This window comes from Gadus morhua, chromosome 2, assembly GCF_902167405.1.
Source record: "Gadus morhua chromosome 2, gadMor3.0, whole genome shotgun sequence".
NCBI lineage: Eukaryota > Metazoa > Chordata > Actinopteri > Gadiformes > Gadidae > Gadus > Gadus morhua.
Window position 1 is genome coordinate 12,917,713 of NC_044049.1, and position 27,283 is coordinate 12,944,995.

General features: G+C 45.2%; 1 protein-coding gene across 2 annotated transcripts; it reads left to right on the forward strand.

The window, feature by feature from the left end:
• The first annotated feature begins 1,084 nt into the window (after positions 1-1,084).
• cdk12 (cyclin dependent kinase 12) lies at positions 1,085-22,178 on the forward strand. 2 transcript variants are annotated; one of them, XM_030350201.1, is made up of 14 exons: positions 1,085-3,107; positions 3,379-4,134; positions 4,275-4,457; positions 4,549-4,688; positions 4,796-4,966; positions 8,177-8,366; positions 9,716-9,772; positions 12,823-12,924; positions 14,968-15,045; positions 15,295-15,411; positions 16,529-16,660; positions 17,075-17,310; positions 18,576-19,016; positions 20,477-22,178. In XM_030350201.1, the coding sequence occupies exons 1-14, from the start codon at positions 1,861-1,863 to the stop codon at positions 20,917-20,919; spliced, it is 4,293 nt and encodes a 1,430-aa protein (XP_030206061.1). In that variant the 5' UTR covers positions 1,085-1,860; the 3' UTR covers positions 20,920-22,178. The 2 variants fall into 2 exon arrangements, with proteins under 2 accessions (XP_030206061.1, XP_030206067.1); XM_030350207.1 differs by having other exon boundaries at positions 1,090-3,107; positions 17,075-17,298.
• Positions 22,179-27,283: the final 5,105 nt, after the last annotated feature.

Genomic DNA, 27,283 nt, shown 5'->3' on the forward strand with positions numbered 1-27,283 from the left:
AGGCCTAATGTATGATTTAGTTAGCGTCAAGTGCCTACACTAAGCCCTTTTTGCGTTGTTTGTGAGGATTTGTGTAATTTGTATATCTAGGACATTGATCTTAAGGCCAAACCCCTAATCGAGTTTGTGATTACATTTTCATATTACCAGGCCTATAATGTTTTCTCAGAGTTTTGACTATTGGTCACATTGATAATTGGCCGAACACACAAAATGATCGCGAAAATGACTCATTAATGTTCTAAACATTATTTACCCTAAAAGTTGGCTGCACTATAACTTTGTTGCTGACACTTCCTGTTTGTAGTATACCCCGCCCTAAGCGTGAATACGTAGCCAATAGAATGAAATGAGTCTTGTTACGTAATCACAGCGGGAACCACTGCTTGTAAACCAGAAGGTTTATATTGGATGATAACGCCTTTATTAAATATCTGGATGATTGAGATAAAAGTGGCATAGACCATCAAAAAATTGGTTATTTGGTTTTGTTGCTCTAGTTTTACAGCAGCAGGCCTAAATGTGCTATGTATATACTGTCTTGATTCCTTATAGGTCTTTTTTGTTTTCGAGTTAAATGGGTTAAAAGTTTATATCATAACTTGGCAACATCACAACAGTCTAATTTACTGAGCCCTTGAAGTTTAGTTAGCCATGTAAATTCTAATACGGGTCTATAAAATACAATTCATTTTATCAGTATTCATTGATGAATAATATGTACAAATGATTTCACTCTGTTAAACTAACAGAGTGTCATAATTTTAACATATTATTAATCAATGAATAAAATACATTTATTATGTGACTGCTGGATCGGGCTAGAATATAATGCAACCCAAAAATAAAACGTTCCTTTATACCGTTTGCTGTTCGAGAACGGTATCTATGGATATATATGTATAAAATAATCAAATTAAATAATCCCCAAATAATAAAGCATCGTTTTTATTTTAGCAAAGATTTTAAAAAGTGATGCGTCAGGTCGAAAAGTGAGCAAACCATGGCGCTCTACAACAGAAGGCGGGTGGTTTATCGTGATTGGAGGTTGCTTAGTTACGTTGAAGATTGACAGCTCTCTACATTTCCGGTCTCGACCACCGTAAGGAAAACCTGCTAGTCACGGGAGCCACAATGGCGTTTGCAGTCTCCTTCAGATAGGGCTATAGATGTTATTAAATCCACTGGCATCGCCCTAAATATAGGCCTGGTTGATTCCCAGAGCCATTTATAATAAACTGGAACATTTACTGCACACGAATATCCTATAATTTCAGATAATTACTGAATTTATAGGAGATAAAAAATATATTAAAGGGAACGTGATTGTAAACAGTACCAACCGGGTCAAGTTTTCCAAACGAGAAACAAGAACGCCTTTAATGCGTTCATTGCCGTTTCTAAACTCTTAAAGCTGCAATTCTGTGGAATAAATACACAATACTAAACTTGGCACCGGACAAGGAAATCTTTTAAAAAAGGGTATTTTTCGTATTTTTTCACCAATCAGCACGCTAGCTGCTCAACGCTAGCTAGCAGGCTACCAAAATTGAAACGGAGTAGACCACAATGATCTGATTCTTGGTCTGGATTTTCTTTATTTTGTCTACTGACGAATTCAAAGCAACGTTCCTATCTCACTGGGTAACTACCTTTTTCATTTTCTGACTGTAAATATGCGATCGACCGTAATGGAATGAAGTGGCATTGAAGACCGGAGAGGAAAGGCCTGGTTTGTTTATTTTCCATTTCATTTGTTTGCAACATTTTTTGGCATTTGGGAATACTGTTTCCTTGTGAATGTACCGCCTGGGCCACAGGGGCCCACGCGCAGAAAAGGTACCGTTGCCGACGTGAGGAATGCCTGGGTCGGACCGACACCATGGGACCAAGAAGAAGCCGGAATCTAGCATTAGCGCTGCCGTGCAGCCTCCAACTGCCAGTGGCAGCAGTAGTGGGCCCCAGCAGACCCATGTCCCGCCCCACATGTCTGTTGGAAACATGACGAGCAAAGACGGTAAGATTCAGTCAAAGTCGTCAATGTCTAACTCTGCTAACGCTAAGCGAAAACGGCACAAATCGACGAAACATGTTCGTGAATCTTCGGACCTTGGCTCTAAAGTGTCTACCCATAGCATTACGGCGCCTCCCACTGTCAACGCTGTGAAGCCTCTTGTGGAGTACGATGATATTAGTTCAGATTCGGACACCTTTTCGGACCCACCTACAGCTAAACCATCAGATCGTGGTCACAAGGACCGATTAGAACCCACCCCTGAGTACGAAAGGGAAGACTCCTGTACTGCTCCTGGGGGGAGGGAGAACAAGGAGCACAAACATACGCGCAAAAAGTCCAAAGAACCTAGCAAAGTTAGAGACCCTGGGGACACAGAACAGGGCACCAAGAAAAAGAGCACCAAGGACCGTGAGAAGGGCACTTCTGGAAAAAGCAAGGAGAAGGTTGCCGCTGTTGCCCCCGCCCCTGTAGCCTCTTCATCCAGACGCCAGGAGCAGCCCGAGGTGGAACCGGTGGCGACTAAGCGTGGGGAGCTCACGCTCTCCTCCCTCACCAAGCCGGCAGCCAGTGTGGGAAGCACCACCTCCTCTGCCTCCTCGTCCCGCAGCAAGGAAAGCAGCCGCTCAGGGAAGTCCCGCAAGGATAAACAGCAGCGGAAGGAAAGCCGGACTGAGGGCAGCCATAGCTCCTCCCAGAGGAGCAGGACCGAAAAGAGCCAACGGAAGACCTCCAAGAGCCTTAAGTCCAGCCCCAAGGGCAAGTCATCGAGCAGGGTTAGTAGCCCACCCCTCCGCAAGGGCACCAGCCTGGCCCAGTCTCCCAGTCCCAGGAGGGCAGCTGGTACTGAGAGCCCTCTGGGCGTCGGGTATGGGCAACATGGCAGTGAGGATGGCTACCCCAGGCGCAGGGTGGCCCAGAGCCCTAGCCCCTACCGGGAGACGACGAGGCGCAGCAGGCAGAGGTCGGACAGCCCCTACGGCAGCAGGCACCGGTCGTCCAGCTACGAGCGAGACAGCAGCCCCTACTCACGGAGACGCTCCATCAGCCCGTACGGGACCCGCAGGTCCTCCAGCACCAGTCCCATTCCCCGGTGAGTTTGACCGGTTCTAGCCATTAAACCCTTGTTGATTTGGTGTAGAACGAAATCCATAATCCATGTGCAAGCATCTAAAGTTAATCTATTCAGCCCAAAACAGTTGTTTACCCTTTTCATACACATTTGTGAGGGTTTCTTACATTGAATGTCTTGCTTAGCTTGGTATGTTAATCTCTAGGAGGTGGTTTGTATTGCTTTCTGATGAAGAATAACACCCACAGCTAACCATGTTAAATAAAAAGGCATGTCACTCGTCCCACCACAGGCGCCCCGGGACCTCCAGAAGCCGCTCCCCTCCACAGTACTCCTCGCGGCGCTCCTCCTCGCGGCCCCGCAGCAACAAGCGCCACTCCTCCTCCGCGGCTGGAGGGGGTGGCGGAGGCGGGGGCTCCCACAGCAGCAGACCCCCCAGCCGATCCCCGCCCTCCTCCCGCCTGCCGCTCAACTCCAGCCTGGGCGCCGAGCTGAGCCGCAGGAAGAAGGAGCGCCAGCAGGCTGCCGCCGCCGCCCGTGCTGCCAGTGGGGCCTCCTCCCCCCCCCCCACACACAGACCCAAGCCGGACTCGACGCGGTCTGCTTCTGCTGCTGCGAAGAATGAGGCAGCGCAGGCCGCAAAGGACTCTGGGCCGGCCGAACCTCCTCCAGCCCCGCCACCATCGTCGTCATCGGCTCTGGCAGCTCAGGGTGCCACTCCTGATGTGGAGGAGCCGGTGTTAGACGCAACCCCCGTACCGCTGGACTCACCATCCTGTCCTTCCCCCGCGTCCTCTCTGCTGCAGCACTCTCTGCCTCCCCCGGTCAGCGCCACAGTAGGCCCGGCTCCTCCCCCCCCACCTCCGACACCACCTCAGCCATCACCGAGGTCTGAGGCCAGTGTTCAGCCACCCTCGGCCCCGCTGGCTGTGCCGCAGCCCAAGTCCCCTGCAGCCCGTAGCCCCATGCGCCCCACCCCGCTACACAAGACCTCCACGCTGCCCCTCCTGCCACTGCCACCTATGCTGCTGGTAGACGCTCAGGACAGGTGCGACAACACAATGCCCTCTGTACTTACCTTTAACCTTTCTTTTATACACACCGTTTTTCACGTTCTCTTTTGAACCAAATCTCCTGTGTGTGTGTGTGTGTGTGTGTGTGTGTGTGTGTGTGTGTGTGTGTGCTCAGTCCAAAGAAGTCCACCCCTCCTCAGAGGATGCATAGGAAGGAGAAGGAAGTGCGCAGCAGGCCTTCGCTGATCGACCTGCCTCTGCCCCCCACCTTGCCAGGCGGTCATCATCACTCCCCACCTCAGTCCCCCAACCGCCAGGCCTCCCTGCTACCTGAGATGACCCTCAAGAAGAGACCAAAGTCGGTCCCTTTTACTTGCACTTAACAACTCTCAAATCATTCTGTAAAATCAGCTCTGAAATTGCCAATCTGTTTGATCCGTTCTCCTCAGGTTTTGTTGCCCGCGATATGGGGAGCGGAAACAGACCCAGAGTGACTGGGGAAAGCGCTGTGTTGACAAGTTTGACATAATCGGTATCATCGGGGAGGGCACTTATGGTCAGGTGTACAAGGCAAAGGACAAAGACACTGGTAAGACAACGGCTTGAATAACCCCCCCCCCCCCCCCATCTTCAAATATCACCTGGGCTACCTTCTCTTGTGTTTTGTATATTAATTGTCCCATCAATGTTGCTCAGGGGAGCTGGTTGCCCTGAAGAAAGTGCGCTTGGACAATGAAAAGGAGGGCTTTCCCATCACGGCCATCAGAGAGATCAAGATCCTGAGGCAGCTGAACCATCGCAGTGTGGTCAACATGAAGGAGATCGTCACTGACAAGCAGGATGCGCTCGACTTCAAGAAGGACAAAGGTAACGACAATCTTTACCAAAAGGCTAAGGTTGGAAATTTGTGACTAGAGCTGCTGCTGATCGTTGTCGTCCTTTTCTACAGCCTAATTTATCGCGTAATTACCTTTTATTATGAGTATTTGAGTTTAGTATGTAGGGTTGTAGTCCAACTAAAGAAATTCTTGGTAAAAGACAACTCAACCTGCTAATGTTGTCAAAAATAGATTTTTCGATAAATATTGATATTGAAATTTTCAAACAGTTTTGATTATCAATTAAATTGAATCATTCTCTGCAGTATCGATACTCGAATACCAGCTGCGCTTTCTCGCTCTATTCTTTCGGACAGCGAGTTAACAGACACGTCGCTACAGTTTCAACACAGCCCTGCCTCCTTTCACTCACTCTCGATGCGTTCTCTGGCAGTGATTCGGCACTAGGCTCAATGCTCTGTGACGGTGTTAGCCACAAGTTAGCCAACATAGCTAGCATGTCAAGTGCAGCCCCTCCGCGAATGGTTTAGTAAGAGTGCTGTATAGAAGTACTTCGGTTTTGAGGCAAATTACCAAGGAAAGTAAAAAGACGAATGTTTACCCATTTGCACGAACAAGGTTTTGTATTTAATAACTGCACATGCACAGCAATGGTGATCTTTTTTACGAAATTGGACCTATACAAACTATACATTATTTGAAAGATGAGCCTCCACTGATTCAAACAGGCTAAACCATATCACTCTGTGATCACTCAACAAACTAGAGGCAATAAGCAATTTTAATTCATTAATTAAGGGCGGCACCAGAAGGCGCCCCAACACATTTGCCGCCCTAGGCAGTCGCCTATGCCGAGCGCCGGCCCTGGTTTCAGGGCAGAAGAAGCTGTCGCGGCCGGTGATGCAGCAGCACAGCCACAGAGTTTTACGCATTCCTCATAATGCACTTTTTGCCGCTGCTATAAATGGTGGAACAGATTTGTTGTGCTTCCACTTTTAGCCGCAACGGTTTTGCTACACTCTCTACAGATGACCTACAGCTGCTGCTCATCTGTTTTTTTTAAACCCGAACCATTTCCACATTATGGAGCCGTCGTTTCTCCTCTTTGAAACAATTTCGTCTCACGCCGCCATCTCGTTTTCTTTACCGGTATCCTCCATGCTAGTTGTGTTGTGAGGGGGCGGTAATGAGGCGTTTGCACACGGCACGTTCGAAGGTCAGAGTGGGAGGGGGAGGGGTTGCACTTAGTCTCCAAGGCAAACACAGACGCTTGAGGCAGAAACGGACTATTTTAACGCATCTCCACCCGTGGGTGCGGTTAGGCGCAGTACGCATGTCCGGTAGTGTACGTGCGGTTAGGCGCAGCTCAGTTACGGCTAGCTTTTCCACCGCCGACAGTACCTTTATGGTAGGGCGGGGTTTAAGCCCGATGGTGATAGCCGCGGCAGCTACGTAAGCCTCGTGACCTCATAGCAGCCCAAAACAGAGTAGCCTGCTAATAAATCCAATGAAAAAGAATAACGCGACACAATAAACAAAGCGCAACAATGTAGGACATCCAAGAAAGACGGCAAGCTTTTGCGCGACATTTTCTTCAATAAGCTAAGCTTTCGCCGTTCGCCAGAAATACCCTGCGGTTACTGTGTTTGTTTGCCATTATCTCCCTGTTGCACAGAAGTGACGATTCTGTCGACCAATCAACGGACAGCGTGTGTAGCTCAAACTTGTTGGTACTCTTTCAGACCGAATGCAACTTCATATTTTGCACGATAATGACCATACGTGTATTTGCGAGTATTTGGCTTGGTGTCATTCAATTATATTTGCCCTTTCAAAAGAGGGGTCAAGTGTCAAAATTGTACAATGGGTTCTCAAGATATCTACCTGTTTGTGTCTCATAGTACTATAGGGCTACATCTAATAATGACCAACTGATTATTATTTCAGGCCGAAATTGTGTCCTCTGCAGTAGTTTTCATTTGAACAATCTTTCTCTTGCTATCGAGATTACATATTATAGCCCTTGCAGTTGTGGAGATATACTCTATTTACTTCGGGTATGTTATTTTCTGAACAAAACTGAAGTTTACCCCGTGATATCAAATGCTATCGAATATCGGTATTTTTAGCATAATTTCACGACAGCGCTATTAAGAGAAAGTCAGTGGGTTGGTCACTCTTGGTCCGAGTCCAACTCTGTTAGGGCAGAGCTTCAATCATTTAAATTAGGTCGCACACCAGACGGGTCACAGAGCGCCACATCAGCCAGCTTTGCATAGTAGATGCGCACATGTCGGAAGATTAGATATATCCTTTTTTTAATGGTTCCTTATGGACGCGAAACGTGCTATGGTGGAAAGTCTTACATAGGTATATAGGTATACAATTAAGCCTTTCAAACGTTAAACAAGAAAATATGAGCATCACGATAACTTTTGCCTAACGTTTTGCAGTATTATGTCTGCATACTGTTTTGCTTCCCTTTAAATTTGATGATTTCTTTGACATTTTGTCATTAGTTTGGAGAAGATTAAATGTTCAGTCAGTTACGAGTAGCAGTCTTCCTTAAATTTGGTTTGTTCAAAGTTGTGTAACTAGGGTGTTTCAACCTGTTTTATGTCTTGGTCTTTTAAACCATAAGATTCTTTAACCGAAACTACAGAGCCTTGAATAATTGTTTTAATGTTATTCCTAAAACAATAATTGAAAAATCAAAGACTGCATTTATCCATCCGCAAATTTTTCTCACTTCTGAGAATAATCGATTCAGAAGCACTTTTTTCCTAAGTAAAGGAACTCCAGTGATTGTCATTGAAGATGTGTGCGACCAAACAATCGATCAAGAGACCAGAACTTGTCCACCCTAGTCGTCTGACGTCTCTAGCCATGACCATTCAACTGTCATGTAATGGTCAAAGGCCTGTTACAAGTTACCACCATAACCAAGAATGACATTTTTTATCTGGCTTGTGGTCAAGACAAAGTTAATTATTAATTTCCTGATGATCCGTGAAACGGAATTATAAACTAAATATTTCCCTTTCTAATTTCGTAATCGTCTATCATATTTTTACTTGATTGATGACTCGCCATCAATGACAATATCCATCAATGACATTAATGAGTAACGATCAACAAATCTCTTAATACGTAATCCGCTATGTAACTGTCTAATGTCTAATGGTAAGTGTGTATGATCCCTAACTTGCTGTCTGCGTCCTGCTGCCTGTGTGTCAAGGTGCCTTCTATCTGGTGTTTGAGTACATGGACCACGACCTGATGGGTCTTCTGGAGTCGGGCCTGGTCCAGTTCTCCCAGGAGCACGTACGCAGTTTCATGCGACAGCTGATGGAAGGCCTTGACTACTGCCACAAGAAGAACTTTCTGCACAGGGACATCAAATGCTCTAACATTCTGCTGAACAATAGGTAAGTACGACCTGTGACAACACAAATACATAACTTAAGTAGGCTCTTGGTCATTTATGATATAGGTATGTTGCAAATATAGGCTATAACAGAAGACTTAATTAATTCCAGAAGTTGGGCGTCACAGCAGAAATACAGGAAAGTAATAATAGAAGATAACTAAATAGCAAAGTAAGAATATGCATTCACAATAAAATACATTGCTTTTGCTCTATAGTTATGTATATGAGCGGTGGAAATGTGAACATAGAATTAAAAGCATACTGAACTCAAAATAAAATTCAGCCGTGATGAGTATAGATGTATAGAGATGGCAGTTTCACCAACTTTCCTTAAGTTCATTGTCTAGTTACAACTTAATGATTTACTTGGTCTTAACGGTTTACACATTACTAAATCAAAACAAATTCACGCATATCTGGTGCAACCCAGTCCTATTTGTAGACATGAAGCATTCCAACTGTTGGTGATTAATGTTTATGAGAATTGTGAATTTGCTTACATTACACCCCCAAAACCTTCTGCCGCAGTTGAGTTGTTGAGTGCGTCGTGCACACACACAGACATATTTCCAAAGCCATGTTTCAGCAAAATCAGTAAACCGGCCAGCTGTATTGATTCATTCCTGAATAAAGAAGTCTTTATTCTGGAGCCGGTTCGTGTTTGGCCAACCGTGCGTGTCTCGTACGACAAGTGCGAACTATAGCCTGACCGAAACTTGATTTTTGCAACACCTTTTGTAATGTTTTCATATCGGACGATCCTATATATTTGTGATGGGCCAATGTCAGCCGATATATGGGCTGTCAGTTGCGTGGTTACGCTTTAGTGCATACCACAGGTTCATTTTGCGCACACACAGGATCACAAGTATTTTGGTGAATATAGTCGTGTAAACTCATCAGCACAAATCTGAACTGATGATCTGATCTGTTCTTCATTAGGCACGTTGGCCATGGATTGTTCTCTCACTGGTACATAGAAAGAACAGACCCTTAAAGGGGAAATCAGGTGTAAAATGGATCTGGGATATGTGTATTATGATAAGGATGCCCTTAGCATTCAAATGTCCAGCTTTTTGGTAGAATCGGCTAAAAACAGTAAACTTAAGAATGCGCCGTATTGGCGTATTTTTGCGCCCCTAAGAACATTCAAACTCGTTATACTTACCATATCCCAGATCCATTTGACACCGGATTTCCCTCTAGTATAACTAGTATTATGAGACGCCAATTTTTGTGTCTGTCAAAGGGGTCTAGTGGTTTGTAACCATTTCCAAATCTTTCACTGTGCTTTTGTTGAGCAGTTTCTTAAACTCTGGGTGCGTTTCTCTGCTTTCCTCTCTACAGTGGTCAGATCAAGCTAGCTGATTTTGGTCTTGCCCGGCTCTACAATTCGGAGGAAAGGTAAGATTACCGTTTGTGTCCTTAAAACTTTTTTCTGAAAGTGCAAAAGTTGTCTTGCGTCTTACAGCTTTATTGATTTCATGCATTGATTTATTCTGGCAGTTTAGAGCGCTCGTGTGTGCCCTGGTGATTGGAATGCTAGTGTCGCAATTCCATGGTGTTGCCACTAGAGGTCACTAGCGTATAGGTTTGCCCATTCCTTTTCTGTGAATAAAGTGTATGATTTGCCAGTGGAGGGCATACATGCCTTAAATGAAATCCATACACATTTGAGCCAGGCCAAAGCGTCTTGTAGACAATGCACAACGCAATCTCTTTCACAAGGCACTCCCACTCTATACTATCATTTATGGAAGGGGCTGTAGCCAGATCCCTCAAAACTGCCATTTTCCTTCAGAGGGCTACATCTAGCCCATATTTCCATCTTAAATGCAGACAATTTGAGCAAATGTTTGGGAAGATTTTGACCACTATCAATCAACAGCACTTCTGTTACCCAATACATCACGTCACCCTTTTCCAATTATTTTTATTGAAGTTATCAATAAAAGTTCCCAAGGTTAGGCAGGCCTATTCCACATTGTCCTAAAATATACAGCAAATGTTGTACATAGAACATTGTCAAACAGTGACGATAGTACAGTGCCTGGGCTGTAGTACTGGAGTCCGGTCTCAAGACGTTTTCTTATTGTCTGACTTGGTGGTATTTGCACTCGGTCAACATTCTAGAATTAATACTAGAATTGCATTCCACAAAAGCTACTATTAAAATTGATAAAGTGTTTGTTTTAACGTTAAACAATGTGACCAGAGGGTCGCAATCTGTAACACCAGGCCAGGCCATGTGGGGTTCATACCCTACGCTCATGTGTCATGCAAGTGAGAGCAGTAGATGAACAAAATAACTTTCCACGCTACGCTTTGATCGCTTGACATTGACATAAAACGAAGAACCTGTCAAAAACCCAACCGCCAGTGTGTCAAGTAGGTAGAAAAACACTCGGCAGGAATCACTTACTGAAATGATCCAGAGTATATGTAAACGCTATTCAAAACGGCAACGCAAAATGAATAAGGAGAAGGCAGAGTTCATTGGGATAGATATGATGCCACTCAACACAGTGACAAAGGTCGGTTTGTGGCTTTGTTAAAGACTCTGGATAAACGGTACAGCATCCTGCCATCCTGCACATATTTTGGCTTGGGTGCCTTACTGGAGCTATAAACAACAATTTATTTGTATTTGACTCGGACTCGACAAGCCCTGGTCTTGGACCCGACAAAGGTGGTTTCGACTACAGCTCTGCACAGTGCACGATGGACAATAGTGACAGTAATAAAATAAGACATCCCTGCCCCCTTGATTACGCACAATCTCTCTTACGCCCAGTATCTAGAAAAATAAGAAATGATACCATGTTGTAGCTATTTCCATGAAGTCGGGTGTCATGTTATGTCAAGGGCAGAGGTAGTATGCATGTCATGCTTTTCCTATTGCGTCTAATGAAAGTGGGTCAAAATGGACCCCATGTCTCATAAAATTCCCCCTCAGAGCCACTGGTTGAGAAAGCTATCATGTCTATTTTTGCAAAAAAATAATAGATGATGAGTCTGATCAGAATCAGACTTGTCTTATTTTGCAAGTATATTAAAAAATAAGGGACGGGTTTATCAAATACATCAGTATTTACCCTATTCAAATTAGCTATATACACATTATAGCTAAAAATACGTAGCAAAATTTGTCAGACTTACGGTAACTTGAAGGAGAAATCCGGTGTAAATTGGATCTGGCATATGTTTAATATGATAACGGGTTGGGCTGTTTGTTTGAATGCGCATGTAGACGCATTCTTAAGTTGGCTGTTTTTAGCCGATTCCACAAACGCTTTTATTTTGGAACGATGGGGGCATGCGTTAAGGTAAAAACTAAAATGCTATTTTGAACCACTTAAAAGGCTAGAAGTAGCCTGACACTTCTGCGGTAGTATAATAAGACTCTTAAAATATAAAACGAGGCATTGATAACTTTGTAGGTGTACAGATTGTTTATTTAAAATGACATTTTATAGACACGATACCATCAGTAGTTTACTCGTCGACGCCATCTTGTCTTTAAGACTCGATAGGTAGATCGGCGAACACAGAGCATATGACATCCGTGAACAACACGCAAGCTCTGTGTTCGCCAATCGACTTATCGAGGATAAGTCGAAATAGGAATTTTATGTCTGAGTGTGGCTCTCGATGTATGTCTGAGTCTGCGTGCTTTCATGTGTTAGATTGCGGCGTTTGCCACATAAACCATGGGACGCTGGTTGGATTCCAAACCTCGACCAGACATTTTGTGAGACATGGCATGAAATAGAATGTTTACTGTGAAAACCATTGATTCGCTTGAAAATGGTTGTCGATCGGATAGTCATTGTGTGGATGACTGAATGCCTCTGGGATCACTTGCAGTCCCAACATTGCTAGTTGTTATTATAGTACAGGGCCAGGCCAAAGTTCATATTTATTTGTAGGAAATAAATAATCTTTCATTATTTAAATGTAAACAAAAATGAGAACAATTCTAGGAGGAACACTGGAGGTACAGCAACAGGATGTAAGCCCAACAACACACCATGCGGCACCATTTTGGATCCTATTTTATGCCAAACAGAACTACCAGAGGGTCCCGGTCTAGATGCCGTTTTAAGATGTTGGATAGCAGCGTCTCTCAAGATGCTTTGTATTTCAGGGCAAAGACAGTGCAAATGGAAAAAGGTAGCCATATTGTTTTTGAAAGTTGGGAGATATCAGGGTAAATGCTAGACACAGGCTACCTTCAGTTGGCCTATGCAGTCTTGTATAGCGTTAGGCTGTATGTGTTGATTTGAGAATTTTGTCACATTGTTCACAAAATGCGTCATATAAACTCATGTTCCCATACTGTTAATCCAGTCCACAGATTGACATTTCAGAATGGGATTGTGTCGCTCAATCACATTTCATCTAAAATGTATTTTTTATGACGCTGAGGAATGTTTCTACCTTCTTCTCCCCAGTCGCCCGTACACTAACAAAGTGATTACACTATGGTACCGTCCCCCGGAGCTCCTCCTGGGTGAAGAGAGGTACGGTCCCGCCATCGACGTCTGGAGCTGTGGGTGAGTAGGACTCTCTCCAAGACATGCATACTCTACATACACGTACAAATATTGAAGCCTTTTGACCAGTTTACCAATCAATGAAACAAACTTCCTAGTTAGTAATATCTGAAAGCGCACTTCCATGTTTCAGTCCAGCTGTTGAGTGGTGGGACATTTTATTCATATACTAGACCCATTGCTTTGACACAAGGTCTCAACTTGTTTTCATGTAATGGCGTCCTGCCTGTTTAAAGTATAATCCCGGCAAAAAATTATCACTGGGTCCTTTTCAGCATGAAGACCCATAAAATTAGCAAATATTAAAAAAAACTGCTTGTTTGTCAACAACGGAGAATGGCCGTAGATCAGCAGCAATGAAAACAACAATAGTCTTAGTTATGGCATTTGTATTTCTGAATTCCCAGACGGGTTGTTGAAATAGTGGCGTGAGCTGGGTTTGTACAGCTTTTTTTTTTCACAGCAACGGTGATGGTAACACCTGGGTGGTGCCTTTTCAAATGCGTGTGCATGTTAAAGTGCTGTACGTAGACACGGAAAGCCTGTCAGAGACCCTCTCTGTAGTTTACGTGCGCATTCCAATATTTTTTAACTATCCGTTGACGCAACGGAGACGGCAAGGGCTGTGATTGGTCCTCTCACAAAATCTTTCTTCGGAATCACTTCTTGTTTTGACTTTGCACCTTAATTACTTTGTACATTGTTTAATTTGCAAATTAGGGACCAATAGAACAACAAATAAGATTTGAAAAGCTTTGGAAGTTTATATACAACACCACTTAAATGGTTTGTAGTCAACATAGAAGATCGATCGGGCAATAACATGGAAGCCATTTGGGCCGTAAGCGTTGCTTCGGGCAAGCTCTATACACGATTATCAACGAAAAAGGTGGTCTGGAGGGCTAATTTTATGGGTCTTAATGCTGAAGAAGACTCTGGGTTCAATTTTTGAATTACCCTTTAAGATTAACTCCCGTCATTAGTAAATCATCGTACAGTTTAGTTGTTGGCTTTAAGAAGTCATTTTAAATTGAGGCGTCTTTTGGCCAAAATATATTCCTTCAAATACCATCATAACAGAATAATACAGTCGTACACTTGGGCGGAACTATAACGTGGTGTATTCAACGTTTCTGGTTGACTTTATATTGGCAGAGTGCAGGAGACAATTCTGGGACAAGGGAAATGATGGAACAACAAACAGTGGATAGCTAGTTTATTTGGCCCTCCTTATCACCCATTTTATTTATTAGCCACCAAATCATCTAAGGAGATCGTGTGCAACGGCTAGGATGCCTTTACCACATAGATCATATTGTTCTAAACAATTGTTATTCAACAATTCGCCCTGCTGTTAAGAACACTTTGAACACTAATGGATGTTGTTTAATGCTGAGAAAACTGAGATACTAAGGAAAATAATGTCTTAAGCTTGTAATCTAATACATTATAATAAACCTTCATATACATAATACGTGAAACGGTCTGGATTTATTAAACTAAATGAGTAATAAATACCACTGAGTTCAGAAGGTGGTCACGCTCTGAATGACCTTGTCATGGACCATTAGCGAAAAATAGGAAAGGAATCTTAAAGGGCCATTTTCAAGGGTGAGGGTTAAAGAGCAGTGATTTTTCATTTAAATATATTTTTCAGCAAACAGACTGGCGCTAGCTTGAAATAGCCAATCTTGTGTATTGTACTTTTTAAGTTGGAGTAAATTCTGGCCCTTCCAGTCAACATATCACTTGCTCCACTCGAGGACTTCAGTCCTCTCTGTTTAATCTTGCCCTATCCATCTGAACAGATTCAACACCAAATTTAAATGTAGGCAAAATGCGAGGCGTCTCTAGCCAACAACATTCTCAAGCCTAAAATATGTCTAGAGGTGCTGTTAATTCTGTTATTCCTCTACACGTTGGCACCTCCATATAATTAGAAACACTAGCTGTGGGTATTTGCACATAGATTCAGAATGTTAAAACAGTCTTCTCTGTTTTGTTAATGAGTCTGTCCCTGGTTCTACCTGTTGTCCGTCTCAGGTGCATTTTAGGAGAGCTCTTCACCAAGAAGCCCATTTTCCAGGCCAACCAGGAGTTGCTGCAGCTGGAGCTCATCAGGTGAGGTTGCCCATCAGAAGCCGCAGTTCCCCTCTCCTGGTTGGGGTTAAAGCGCACCTCAATCCCCACTCGGTATGAGGCCCTCAAACTTTTAAATGTTACTAGAATGCAACGGGGCGGTTTGAACAATGCTTCACACGCCGCAGACGGAGACAGGCTCGACGATAACATTATGTGATCAAAATAAAGAATGGCCGTGCTCTGTGGTCTGACGTGTGCGTGGTCCGTCTGTGTCTGGTCCGTCCCCAGCCGCCTGTGTGGGAGCCCCTGTCCCGGGGTGTGGCCTGACGTCATCAAACTCCCCCTCTTCAACACCATGAAGCCCAAGAAGCAGTACCGCCGACGTCTGCGCGAGGAGTTTGCCTTGTATGTAACCACAGTAATAACCAACCCCAATCCATGACACATCGTTACAGCCGGGTGTATGTGAAGGCGGATACTTGGCGTAATGTGCAGTTTTTTTTCAAGCGCTTGGACAGTCCACGATCGGGCATGAGATGTATATAGTCTCCGTTTTGCCAGAGCATTGCTGTGGACGAGTACTTGGTGCACTCAGCCAAGACGCACAGCTACGTCATTTCAGAGGTCACAACACCCAACAAATTGCTGCAGGAAACAGTGCCAGAGGCCCGGGATATCGCTTTTTGGCTTCACTGTTGAAGCACTGCCATAGGAGCTACCGTATTTTCCGCACTATAAGGCGCACCGGAGTATAAGCCGCAGCAGCTAAATTGAATGATGTGTACATATATAACCCTTTATTTGTTCTTAAAGGATTTGAATGAATTGCATGACCCAAGGTTAATTGTTGACGAGGTATAAATCAATCATGTCTTTGGTTACCTCACCGCTCTCGTGGTGTAAAAAGGGGTTACCACCTCCTGTAGCTGTATCTTTTTTTGTTTTTATATCAAATCCACAAACTTAAATTCTGTCTTCACATGCCACTGCACATGCTCACAGACTTGGAGACTTGAGGCGCACAGTTAGGATCATGTTCATCACGTTAGATGCGTTTTAGGAAGTCTGATATTGTCTTATTCTGTTTGCAGGGCAACATTTCACTAAGTCCCGAGGGTGAGTGTAGGAGGTTTTGGAATTCTTACTGGTGTTGGACAATCCAATATACAGCTATGGCAGCTGCTAAACTTGTTGGTAATATAATCCATGTCACTAGCTCGCCCCATTCGGAACGCGCCTACACAGCAAGAGGGGGCGAGTGCAACAAAAATCACGGCTGCATCTGGACATAGATAATGTTAAAAATAACACGGGGAATAAGCAAAGCGGGCAAATTCTTTTAGCTGGTTTTTGTTTGAGAAATTATTTTGTTTGGTTTTAAAGATGCCTCAATATGCGTATTTCTTTCCGAAGTTGTTCCCTGGTCATTTCACTTGCTGGGCACTCTCTATTGCAGTTTTGCCCCGAAAGGGCCATATTTAATGAATAAAGTTGAGTGAACAGTTTACCGGCTCCTCCTCAGTCTGCCGAGCCAAGCCCTGGACCTGCTGGACCGAATGCTGACCCTGGATCCGGCCCGGAGGTGCACGGCGGAGCAGGCCCTCAACAGTGACTTCCTGTGTGACGTGGAGCCCAGCAGGATGCCCCCGCCTGAGTGAGTATAGCGGCGGAAACGCGACGTCACCATAGATACCCTGTGCAGGGTTATTTTTGACACAAGTGATTATAGTTGTTGTAGGGAAGAAATTCCCTAGGAAAGAATAGATATTTTCTATTTCTAACTTGAGAAAGTATGAGTTGGGTTTTCTAGTTGGGTTTTCGAGTTCTATTTTCTATTTCTAACTTGAGAAAGTTTGAGTTGGGTTTTGACAATGGCCCTCGCACTTTCTCCTATGGAATCCACGGTGTCAATTTTTTCTTAAAACATTGACTGTCACGACAGCTGACTTATTGAAAACTTAAAGTTAAAATAGGGGATCTTAGCATTTCACAAAAATGTGCAACCTCTGGCCAAACAACACGATGCACGATTCCATCATTCTTCTTCTTCTTCTTCTCCGGCCTGCAGTCTTCCTCACCACCAGGACTGCCACGAGCTGTGGAGCAAGAAGCGGCGGCGTGCGCGCCAGAGTGGGCAGCCCGAGGAAGTGCCTGTGCCCAAAGTGTCCCGCAAGGACCCCGCAGGGCCGCCTGTTACGGAAAACAGCCGGCCGCAATCAAGTCCTGCTGCAGCCCCGCCCCCTCCGCCTGGAAGACCGCCCTCCGCCCTGGTCACAGCCAATGAGCTGTCAGGTAACTTCAAAAGTAACAGAACTAATATCCAATTGGTTCGATTGGTTTGGACTACTTTCTGACGTTACATTTTTAAGGCTTATTGTAGTTGTCATTATTGTAAGAAAATATAAACTTTTAATGACAATTTATGGATCTTATGTAGAAATTATTACACTATTAAGTAGGGCTGTAACGATAAGCGTATCGAAACCAAAATCGCGACACTCAAAGCCACGAACCTGTCTCGCGGTGTGAGAAGGCAGAAGCGCGATACACCCTTTCTAACTCTCCGGTCAAATTGTCCGATTGAACTTTGCTAATAATTTGTCTAAATAATAGTCTGCTGACACCGCCCTATCTTATCGATAAGTAAGTATGCAAATAGATGCCCTCTCTGTGATGACAGCTCTCCGTGGCTACGGAGGATTGCATTTCCCACAGCCGTCGAAGTCCTCATATGCGATATGAACGACATTTATCCAGAGTGTGCCAAGCGCGAAAGAAATTGCCTGTGTGATCCCTGTCTCTTTTGTTTTCGTGTGATTTGACCGGCAGTTTGTCTGCTTATAGGTCGGAATGAAGCGGCCACAGATTATTGACGGGATGGGTACTTTATTCTACCGGAGTTGTTCGCTTCTTCATTAGACACACACGCTACCGCTCGTCCACTCACTCACTGACGTCACTCGCACACACACATACCCACACTGCCATTCTCGCGCACACACATAGGCCTACGTTACTCGTAACACTATGCCTCGTAATTGCGACGTTCATGTTAGACATTCATGTTATTTCCCATCTACTGAAAGTTAGGCTATTAAACATGTTGCATTCTATACGGCCTGATTATGTTTTATTATTTAAGCTACATAGCCTAATAAGAAGCGCTAATAGGATATTTGACTAAACCAACCAAACTAGTTGAGGGTTTTTGCCTACCTGCAAGCATCCTTCCACTGCAATCTTTGGTTATTTATTTATTAATTTAGCTATACTTTAATAGTATTCTTTCTGTTCAAATCTGTTCAGTGTTCCAAATTATTTGTTATTAAATGTTACATTAAGTTAATTGTTATATTAGTGTTGTTTAAATTAAATGCTTTTTAAATGAAAAAAAATCGTGGGATGTATCGAACCGTGGGTCAAAAATCGTGATACAAACCGAATCGTGAGTTGGTGTATCGTTACAGCCCTACTATTAAGTTATCTCAACTATTATTCCGTTATAGCAATAAGATGCATAATCAGTGCGTGACTTGATTATTTCTTGTGGTGGTTATGCGTTCCTCCAGGCCTGGGGGTGGCAGCAGAGCAGCTGAACCAGACAGAGCTGGCCGTGCTGCTCAACCTCCTCCAGGGCCAGACGGACCTCACCCTGCCCCAGGTGGCCCAGCTCCTCAACGTCTCCAATCCCACCAGCCTCAGCCAGTCCCTCAGCGCCCTCACTGAGGCGTCTCACCAGCAGGGGGCGTCAGAGGACCAGGCCGCTCCGCCGCCGCCACCGCCACCGCACCAACCTTCCAGGCCTCACCCCCCCCCGGAGCCCCAGGAGCTGTCCCCGGCACCCGGAGAGCCCTCGCTCAGCCAGGAGGAGCAGGCCAACTTGCTGGCCCTCATCCTGGGCCAGATCATGAAGCCGCACAGTGAGGGGGCGGAGCAAGGCGACGAGAGCAACGGCGTCCAATCGGAAGCCTTAGCACGCGGTTCCTCCGCTTCCACCGCCGAGCGCAAGGGCAAGTCTGGGTTTAGTATATAGAGGGTTGGAACTAAGGAGATGTTATTGATTGAAATAAAAGGACTTGAGTAAGGGTTTGACATAGAGAAGGCCAGGATTCTCGGTAGAAGGAATCGTTTCCCGCCCCCCCCGCTTTCCTCGTTTAACCTAATCAGGTACTAAAACTACCATGAGAAATTAATGAGATGATCTATATTTTTCTCTTGAATGTCGCTACTTAATTTGGAACCCTTTTTTGATTTGCGTTAAGCACCCCAACCATACTGCACCGCCACCCCCACCCAGCAGAGGTCGAACAACATACCAGGCCGGCACGTTTTTTTTCTGCGAAAAGTAACATTTGGTCTAGTACCTCGGAACGTTGACCCCTGGCTGCAGGAGCTAAATAAAGGCTTAGGACGCCTCCTACCTGATAGTGGGCCGGGGGATGCAGGGAGTAGCGATAGGGTTGGGTGGAGGTTTGATAAACCTGAAAATGGCAATAGTAAGTGAAAGCAAAGCGTTCAGAGGCAAGGGAGTTAAAAGCGTGCCATACCGTTCACCCCCCATGTCTTTCCCCTGTGCATCTGTCGTCCCCGTTGCCCTCCAACACCACACCTGTGTCTTTCCTCACTTCATTTCATTCAGAACAGGTGTCATTGATCCTCACAAGGAAATTTCTGTTGCAGTCAAAACAGTCTGTATTGTCAGTCTTTTATGTAGAAAAGTCTAATAAATTATCAAGTGAAAATAAATGAATTTGAATCTTTAGACTTTACCTGCATGTGTTTCCTTTAAACGTTGGTTTGTCACATTTTTGTTTTCTTTCCTTCTTTGTTTGCTGCTCACACAAATGTAAAACTGTATAAAAAAAAAACGGTTATTAACTGTTTGTCTCTTGGGAAGTTACGTTTGTGTTTCCATGGAAAACGGCCCTGTCGTGTAACCATGGCGTCTGCCTTTCAATCCCTCCCTTAGCTTTAGTTCCATAGGAATTTTGAGAATGGGCAACTCTCCCAGGTTCCTTATAAATATACCCCAAATAATGGGCGTTTCATCAGAGGGTTGCAACTTAACATCTTGGAATTACTTGTATTTATTTTATGCCAATGAATTGGTTACAATATTTACCCCCCCCACCCAAAGACGGTGAGCATCATTGCCATACATCCTACACAAATGCAATGAGATAATGCATTAGTTATCAAAGTAACCCCAATATACATACGAGAGGAAGTAAACTTGTAAGTGTAATAACTGAAGTTTCCAAAGACAATGCTATCAGTGCAGCTTTTACATTGTCACCCGCCATCTTTGAGGGAAGGTAGGAATAAAAATCAGCTACGTCTTAATTTCCTGGTGTAACCATAAAGGCCCTTGAGAATTTCAATGCTCGCTGTGTCCGTAATTATGGTGTTAACCATGTATCCTATAATCGGTCTTAACTTCTTACCAATTGTCTCTCTTGACCCCATTCAGACAGTGCAGCGCTGAAGAAGACCCCTGTGGCGAACACGACTATTCAGTCTCTGGCGCTACAAAGCCCGCCGTCACCCCGAGGCCCTCCTCCCTCTTCCTCCTCTGCCTCCACCCAGCCAAGTGCCTCCTCCACCACCCAGCCGCCAGCCCCCTCCACCCAGCCGCCAGCCCCCTCCACCCAGCCCCACAGCCAGGACATCCGGCCGGCGGTGGCCGCCGCCTTGCTCCAGCTCATCTCTCACCGCGACCCGTCGTCATCGGAGGAGGAGGAGGCGCAGGAGGCGCAGGGCGCCCGGGGCTCCCGGCACGGCGCTAAGGAGCCGGACTCCTCCCCCAGACCCTCCACCGCCGCCGAGGAGGCTCCGGTGGGACGGGGGGTCGCTGCCGTGCCTCAGTTCCCCAAGGACCAGGACCTGCGCTTCACCCACAGCGCCGCCCGCTGACCCCGGGCGCCTGGGCCGAGCAACCGCTGCGACGCCAGGGGGCCCCTTCCCTCCTGAGGGGCCCGATCGGTAGGACATGGCAGAGGAGCCTCCTCGTTTGGACTCAACAGGTTGTGTGTAAATGAATGGGTGAGAGGATGTTTCAGATGATGCTGTGAATGATACTCTTGAGAGAGGCTGGTTAAAAATGCCATAGTGCTGGAGGATTGTGAGTGGTTATGGGTGTGAATGGGATCTTAAGGTTGTGAGGGATTTCTGAGCCCATGGGGTGGGTTCTGTTTGAATGAGGATGCCACTAAGGGCAACACTTAACACTTGAAGCCACTTTCTCTCTTCCTTATCCCCTCACGGCCAAGGATGACTGAGTGAATTAAAGGTGAACACTGGAAACTGTTCAACATTGAGCAGCAAATATCCGCAGTGAGTTTTAGATTGTTTTTCTCACCCATCACACCCTCAATGTTACCAACTGTCATTGTTGACCACACTGTGAGCGTATTACTCTCTACAAAGAGACCACAGCAGCACGCTACTTGAAAGATACCACCAAGGCTGGTGTGTCCAGTGCAACTAAGAGTAATGCAACACTGGAGTAAGGACCAGCAGGCTTTCTTCTGGTTAGCTTAATATGAAGGCTTGCTCCCCTTTCCAACTTTTAACCCTTGTGCCTCATCTTTTGACCTTCGCGACCCCTGAATGATCATGGCCAATTAAGGCAGCATTGATGAATTATTCTGCCCTCAATCAAATGTGGAATATGTGACGTCTGCATCAAAAGTGTTTCTTTCTTTTTATTTAAATGCTGTTACGACCTACAACTACATCCCAGGCAATTGACTTACACCTAAATGTATGGTACCATCAGTAACTTTCTGCCCTATTTAAAACTGGGCGCCTTTTCCCCATGCTTCTTATCTGAACATGGATTACATCAACATGGAAAGACTGATTGCCCTTAAACACACACACACACACACCATTGAAGCTTCTCCAGTTGGGCTCTGATAGCCTTGTCTTACATGTTTGCCCGTTGCCTGCTTATCTGAGCAGCAAAAGCTTTTTGTGTAATTGTTTTCTAAAAAAGATTAAGGAAAATACAATGCGCCTAAAAAAAGCACTGGTCCGTAATTCAGTTTTGTATGTTTTGCTTTGTGAAATGGGGTGGCAAAATGTGATGGAGTTTCATGTTGCTGTATAAAAGAACATTTGTATTGCGTGTTTTTTCTCGGTTTAGTTTATTAAAGGACATGTGACCAGTCCATTCGTCTGTCCCGCATTGTTCCTTCTAAACATTGTCACTTGCTATGGATCTGACTCACCACTAGGTGGCGTACCTTCACATATCTGCGCTAACAGCACTACAGTCTACCTAGTGCAAGTTTCGAAGCAATTTGAATAGTGGCTTCTATGTTTTGTTTTTGAATTAATTATTTTAACCGTATATGCTAATTCTTCGAACCAATAAAACAATTAATGCTGATAATTAAGGAGCAGGAGAAGGGTAAGCATAGGAAAAACCGATTTGAATAAACGAAAATATATATATATATATATATTTTTTTTTTTTGGGGGGTTCAGGTTTTTAAAAGTGGTGCCTGCTTGACAGAGCAATGTCGATGTAGCCTATTTGATCAGAGACCATAATTAGTAGACCTAGAAGTGAAGCCTTAAAATCCCCTGCAAATATCCTGCCCCAATGTAATCAAATGGGGAAAGCCTCACTTCTATATTCTACTAAATCTTCAGAAAAGATTTAGCTATTTAAATGAAAAGCAGTTATTTTCTAGCAAAGTTTAATACCGTAATGCCTAAATGTCTCGGCATGTACACACATCCTGTCTACTCTTCTCCCTGATGGGGTTGGAGATTAAAAGCGCAAGCCCAAGAAATTGAGCGCGAGGCTTCGTGATCGAGAGTTTCTGCTGAAGCAAGTTGCTCCGTTATTGGTCCTCATTGATATCCGGTCCACTCCCCCCTCTCTCTTGGCAGGCGTAGAGAGATGCTTTACTCCCCCTCTCTACCCTGCACCCCCCCCGGTCCAGCAGGCAGACACTAGCCCAGCTGAGCCCTCGGAGTGAGGTATCTCTCTCGCTGATTCCCTCTCTTTCTCTCTCTTCCTCCTCCCCTCGCCCCCAAGTGGAGACAGTGGGGGGCTCACCTGCCCTCTAGCATGGGCACAGTATGAGTGAGAGGAAAACGTGTATGTGTCCGTGTGTGTTTCGGAGGGCAGTCAGTCTTTTCATGGTGTGTGTGTGTGGGGGGGGGGGGGGGATGCCACCACCCCCACCCCCGCCGTAGCCCATCAGGATGCCAACAAACAAAAAAGATGGCGAATGTGCCCGGAGGGAGGTGAGCGTGGAAAGGAGTAAAAAGAGGACGATGGTGATGCCAAGGCCCAGGGACCCGGAGAGACAGATAAATCAGCACCTGAGGACGGTGCATGGGGCTCGTCCATTAATCATTGCATCACCTCCGGGGGAGGAGGGGGCCCATAAAGGTGACACGCTGCTTCCCTTCTTGGCAGCATGTCGGGGAGACAAGAGCCCGCCGACTAGAATAGGCAACGCTGTACGCTTTCTCTTGAAGACATGTTTTGTAAGTCAGGACGGTAGAACACAATAGGCCTATCCAGCAATTTGTGTTCAGCAATGATTAAGAGTGTGTTTGTGTTTGGGCCACTGTTATCTCTCGATGGTTTGATGTTGAATTTGATGAGGCTCTTTGATCAGTGGCTCAATGTGCACACTCACAGGACTACTTTTGTCCTACAGCAGAGATGCACACACCCACAAACACTGAGATACACACACTGATATACATACACACAAACTAACACTGAGAAATACATATATACTGCGATACAAACATACTGCAATGCACACACCTATATGTGATACAAAGAGATGCACACATTCAGAAATATAGCCACATAGCGTGATATGGTGATGCGTATAATTTTTTTGGCCATTTAAAATGATCACAATACTATATTTAAAGAGCTTAGACTGTCAACGGTAATTAGTGGTCAACATATCAGCATCCCCTTCCATTATAACTCAAGCTATATACCCTCAAATGATTTGATTCTGACTTCAATGAAAATACCCTTCAATCATCAGTTGACGGTGGGTACCTATTTTAATTCCACTACTAAATTCCAAGTGAAGTCATTCGACAGAGCTCTGGAGTGGATGCGTTGCTGGACCACTCAAAACCGATGGCACAGCACATTTATCTGGGAGCCCCAAGTTTTTCTTCCAACGTTTTCCCCCCCTCTCTCTCTCTCTCTCTCTCTCTCTCTCTCTCTCTCTCTCTCTCAATCTCTCTCTCTCTCTCTCTCTCTCTCTCTCTCTCTCTCTCTCTCTCTCTCTCTCTCTCTCTCTCTCCATCGATGCTACGCCTTTCAAGAGCAAGGATCCACGAGTAGGCAGTAGAGTGGGAGGCCTGTGTGGGTGTGTGTGCTAGGGGAGAGAGGGTTGGGGGTGGGGGGGGGGGGGGTGGCGAACGGCCCTGCAGGACCGTTTGTGCTGGAGCTCATTTGCGCAGCGACACTTAATTGGCTACAACAATTAATTAATGTGTTGGAAAGTTGGCACAAAAAGTTCATTTAAGAGGGTTTTAATAAGCAATTAGAGAAAAAGCAAGGAAAAGGGTGTGGGGGGGGGGGATTTGCTGGAGAGGAAAGGGGAAAAGGGAAGGGGTGGGGGGGGTAAAGCAGGAGGAATGTTGTAACCGAGAGAGCGAGAGAGAGAGACTGAGCGAGAGGTAGCGATCGAGAGAGCACTGTGTGTTGACCCTCTCCTTCGGAAGACGCCACCAATGTCTGGCCTTCTCTGTGATCACATGGGGATATCCTACACCGAGATACCGTCTTTGTGAAGTGGACTCAGAAACATGTGATGACCTCACATTGTGTACATGCTGACCCCCCCCCCCCCCACCACAACCACCACCACCACCACCACCAGCCTCTTGTCTGGGTGCCCAGTGTAAAATATCGCATGACTAATGACTGGAGCAGGTTGGAATCCTGGGAAGATGTCCTTGGAAGACTAATGCATTTTCGGCAGAATAATTAACTTAATTAGCAAATTTACATGCATATTCATCAGCCTATTAATGTCGGCGCCGTGCTGCCTGATCTCAGCAATGCAATAATAACTGTTTCATTTGCATACTTGCCTTTGCACCCGTGTTCTCCCTTTCTACCACCCCCCCCCCCCCCCCCCCCACCAAAAAGAACAACAACTATTTTAGGGGAAAGATACAATGAGACTGAGCCCGATCGCTTACCTTGACCATCCACACTAAACCACCTTTGTACCTTAGCTTGGGGTCGTGTCACTGAGAAGAACGACCATATTGTAATCATTCCGTGACTGGTGACTGAGGGATCAACTTGTCAGTTCAACAACACATTAGTTGACGTTACTTGTCTCACAGACTTTCTGTTTGTAAGACTCTCTCCTTCTCTCTTTCTCCCCATCTCTGTCTCTCTCATTAGCCCTCTGTGTCTTCCCTTCTGCTTCCTCTTTCACTGCATCACTCCCTCGCTCCTATTTCCTGTTTGCCGTCTTATCAACCTGCTTACTTATTCATCCCAATCAGACTGCTTTGTAATTTATTTATCTGTTTGCTTTTGAAGTTTTGCTCCTCTGCCTTTCAGATTCAGAGTCTGTGTGTGTTGCATAAGTGTTGTATATGTTGATGTGTGTGTGTGTGTGTGTGTGTGTGTGTGTGTGTGTGTGTGTGTGTGTGTGTGTGTGTGTGTGTGTGTGTGTGTGTGTGTGTGTGTGTGTGTGTGTCTAAGCATGGGTGACAGTTTTACAGATATAATGTTGTTTGTAAATATAAAACTCGAAGGTAACAAGGATTCCAATAAAAATACGCACACAGAACGTGACATTCCGTGTACCCCCCCCTCGCATCGTTCTCACGAGGCTTCAAGCTTTAGAGACCTTCATATAGTCAGTGTTTTTGTGTTCAGCTCTTTGAACTGTATGTTCTGACCCTTTGATGTCCCCATCTACGCAGATAGTGCGTAGATCTGGGGGTTATTTTTTAGTGTTCTCGAGATCTGTGGCGATTGAGAGAGAGAGAAAGAGAGAACGAGTGTGTGCATTTTAAACGTGTGTGATTGCCTGTCAACGTGCATTATAGTGTAAAAGCTGGTTTGTGTATGGATTTAGAAATATATACATGCATGCGTGTGTGTGTGTGTGTGTGTGGGGGGGGGGGGGGGGGGGGGGGGGGGCTTGTATGTGTGCATGTGTGTTAGAGTGTGAGTGTGTGTGTGTGTGTGTGTGTGTGTGTGTGTGTGTGTGTGTGTGTGTGTGTGTGTGTGTGTGTGTGTGTGTGTGTGTGTGTCCGACAGTTTGTGGAACAAGAATTGAAAGTAGGGAGGGATGCCAAGTTAGTCCCTGGAGGCAGATAGAGGAAGAGAGAGGAAATATAAGGGATTTCGCTTTCGCGCGCACACACAAACACATACGCACAAACACACACACACACACACAAACACACACAAAAGACCTCTAGCCAGGCAGAATATACAGTGAACAAACAAGAAGAATAATTAAAACCAGGAATAGCATAGACCTAAACATAGATTTGATTTTCTTTGACAGAGGGACAAAAACAATCTTCCCACCGAATCGACCCCTCAACAAAACAGCTCAGTCCCCATCCTGCAATATAGGACGATGCACACAGAACCAACCTGTATGTGTGTGTGTGTGTGTGTGTGTGTATGTGTGTGTGTGTGCATCAATGTGCCTTCACCTTCGACTCCCAACATCACACATCTGCCCCCTGCTGGGGATGTGGTGTGATGGCACCCATGTCTCCAGCATGCCTGTTTCTAAGTCACCCAGCTTGAACGATTTTTTTTAAATGTTAAGATTGTTTTGATCCCTTTTATACTGAATGTTGTCGACCTATATTAGATATTCATTTTATATTTATTCTCTTTATCTTATCATATCCTATCTTTTTTGTCTGCTGTTTCGATCAAATTGGTCCCAAAGGGTTTGTCATCAACAATTAGGCGACATTAAATCATTGAAACAGATTTCTTTAAGGCAATAACACAGTGGGGGACGTGTTGGTTCCTTGTGCGATTGAGCTTCTCCAGATTGAGCTAATCAAAAATATAGCCATTTCCTTCTGTGATAGAACTATTTCATGAATACACACGCATGCATCTGGAATGGGTGACATTAGCCTATATTAGTTGCACCCCACCTCTCCTGCAAGACATCCGCCAAGAATGTGAACTTGTCCCTCCCGTGTGGCGTGCAAACAACGCTGATCACTCACCGGCAAAGTCACCTGTGTTTGTATGTGTGTATGTGTTTGCATGTGG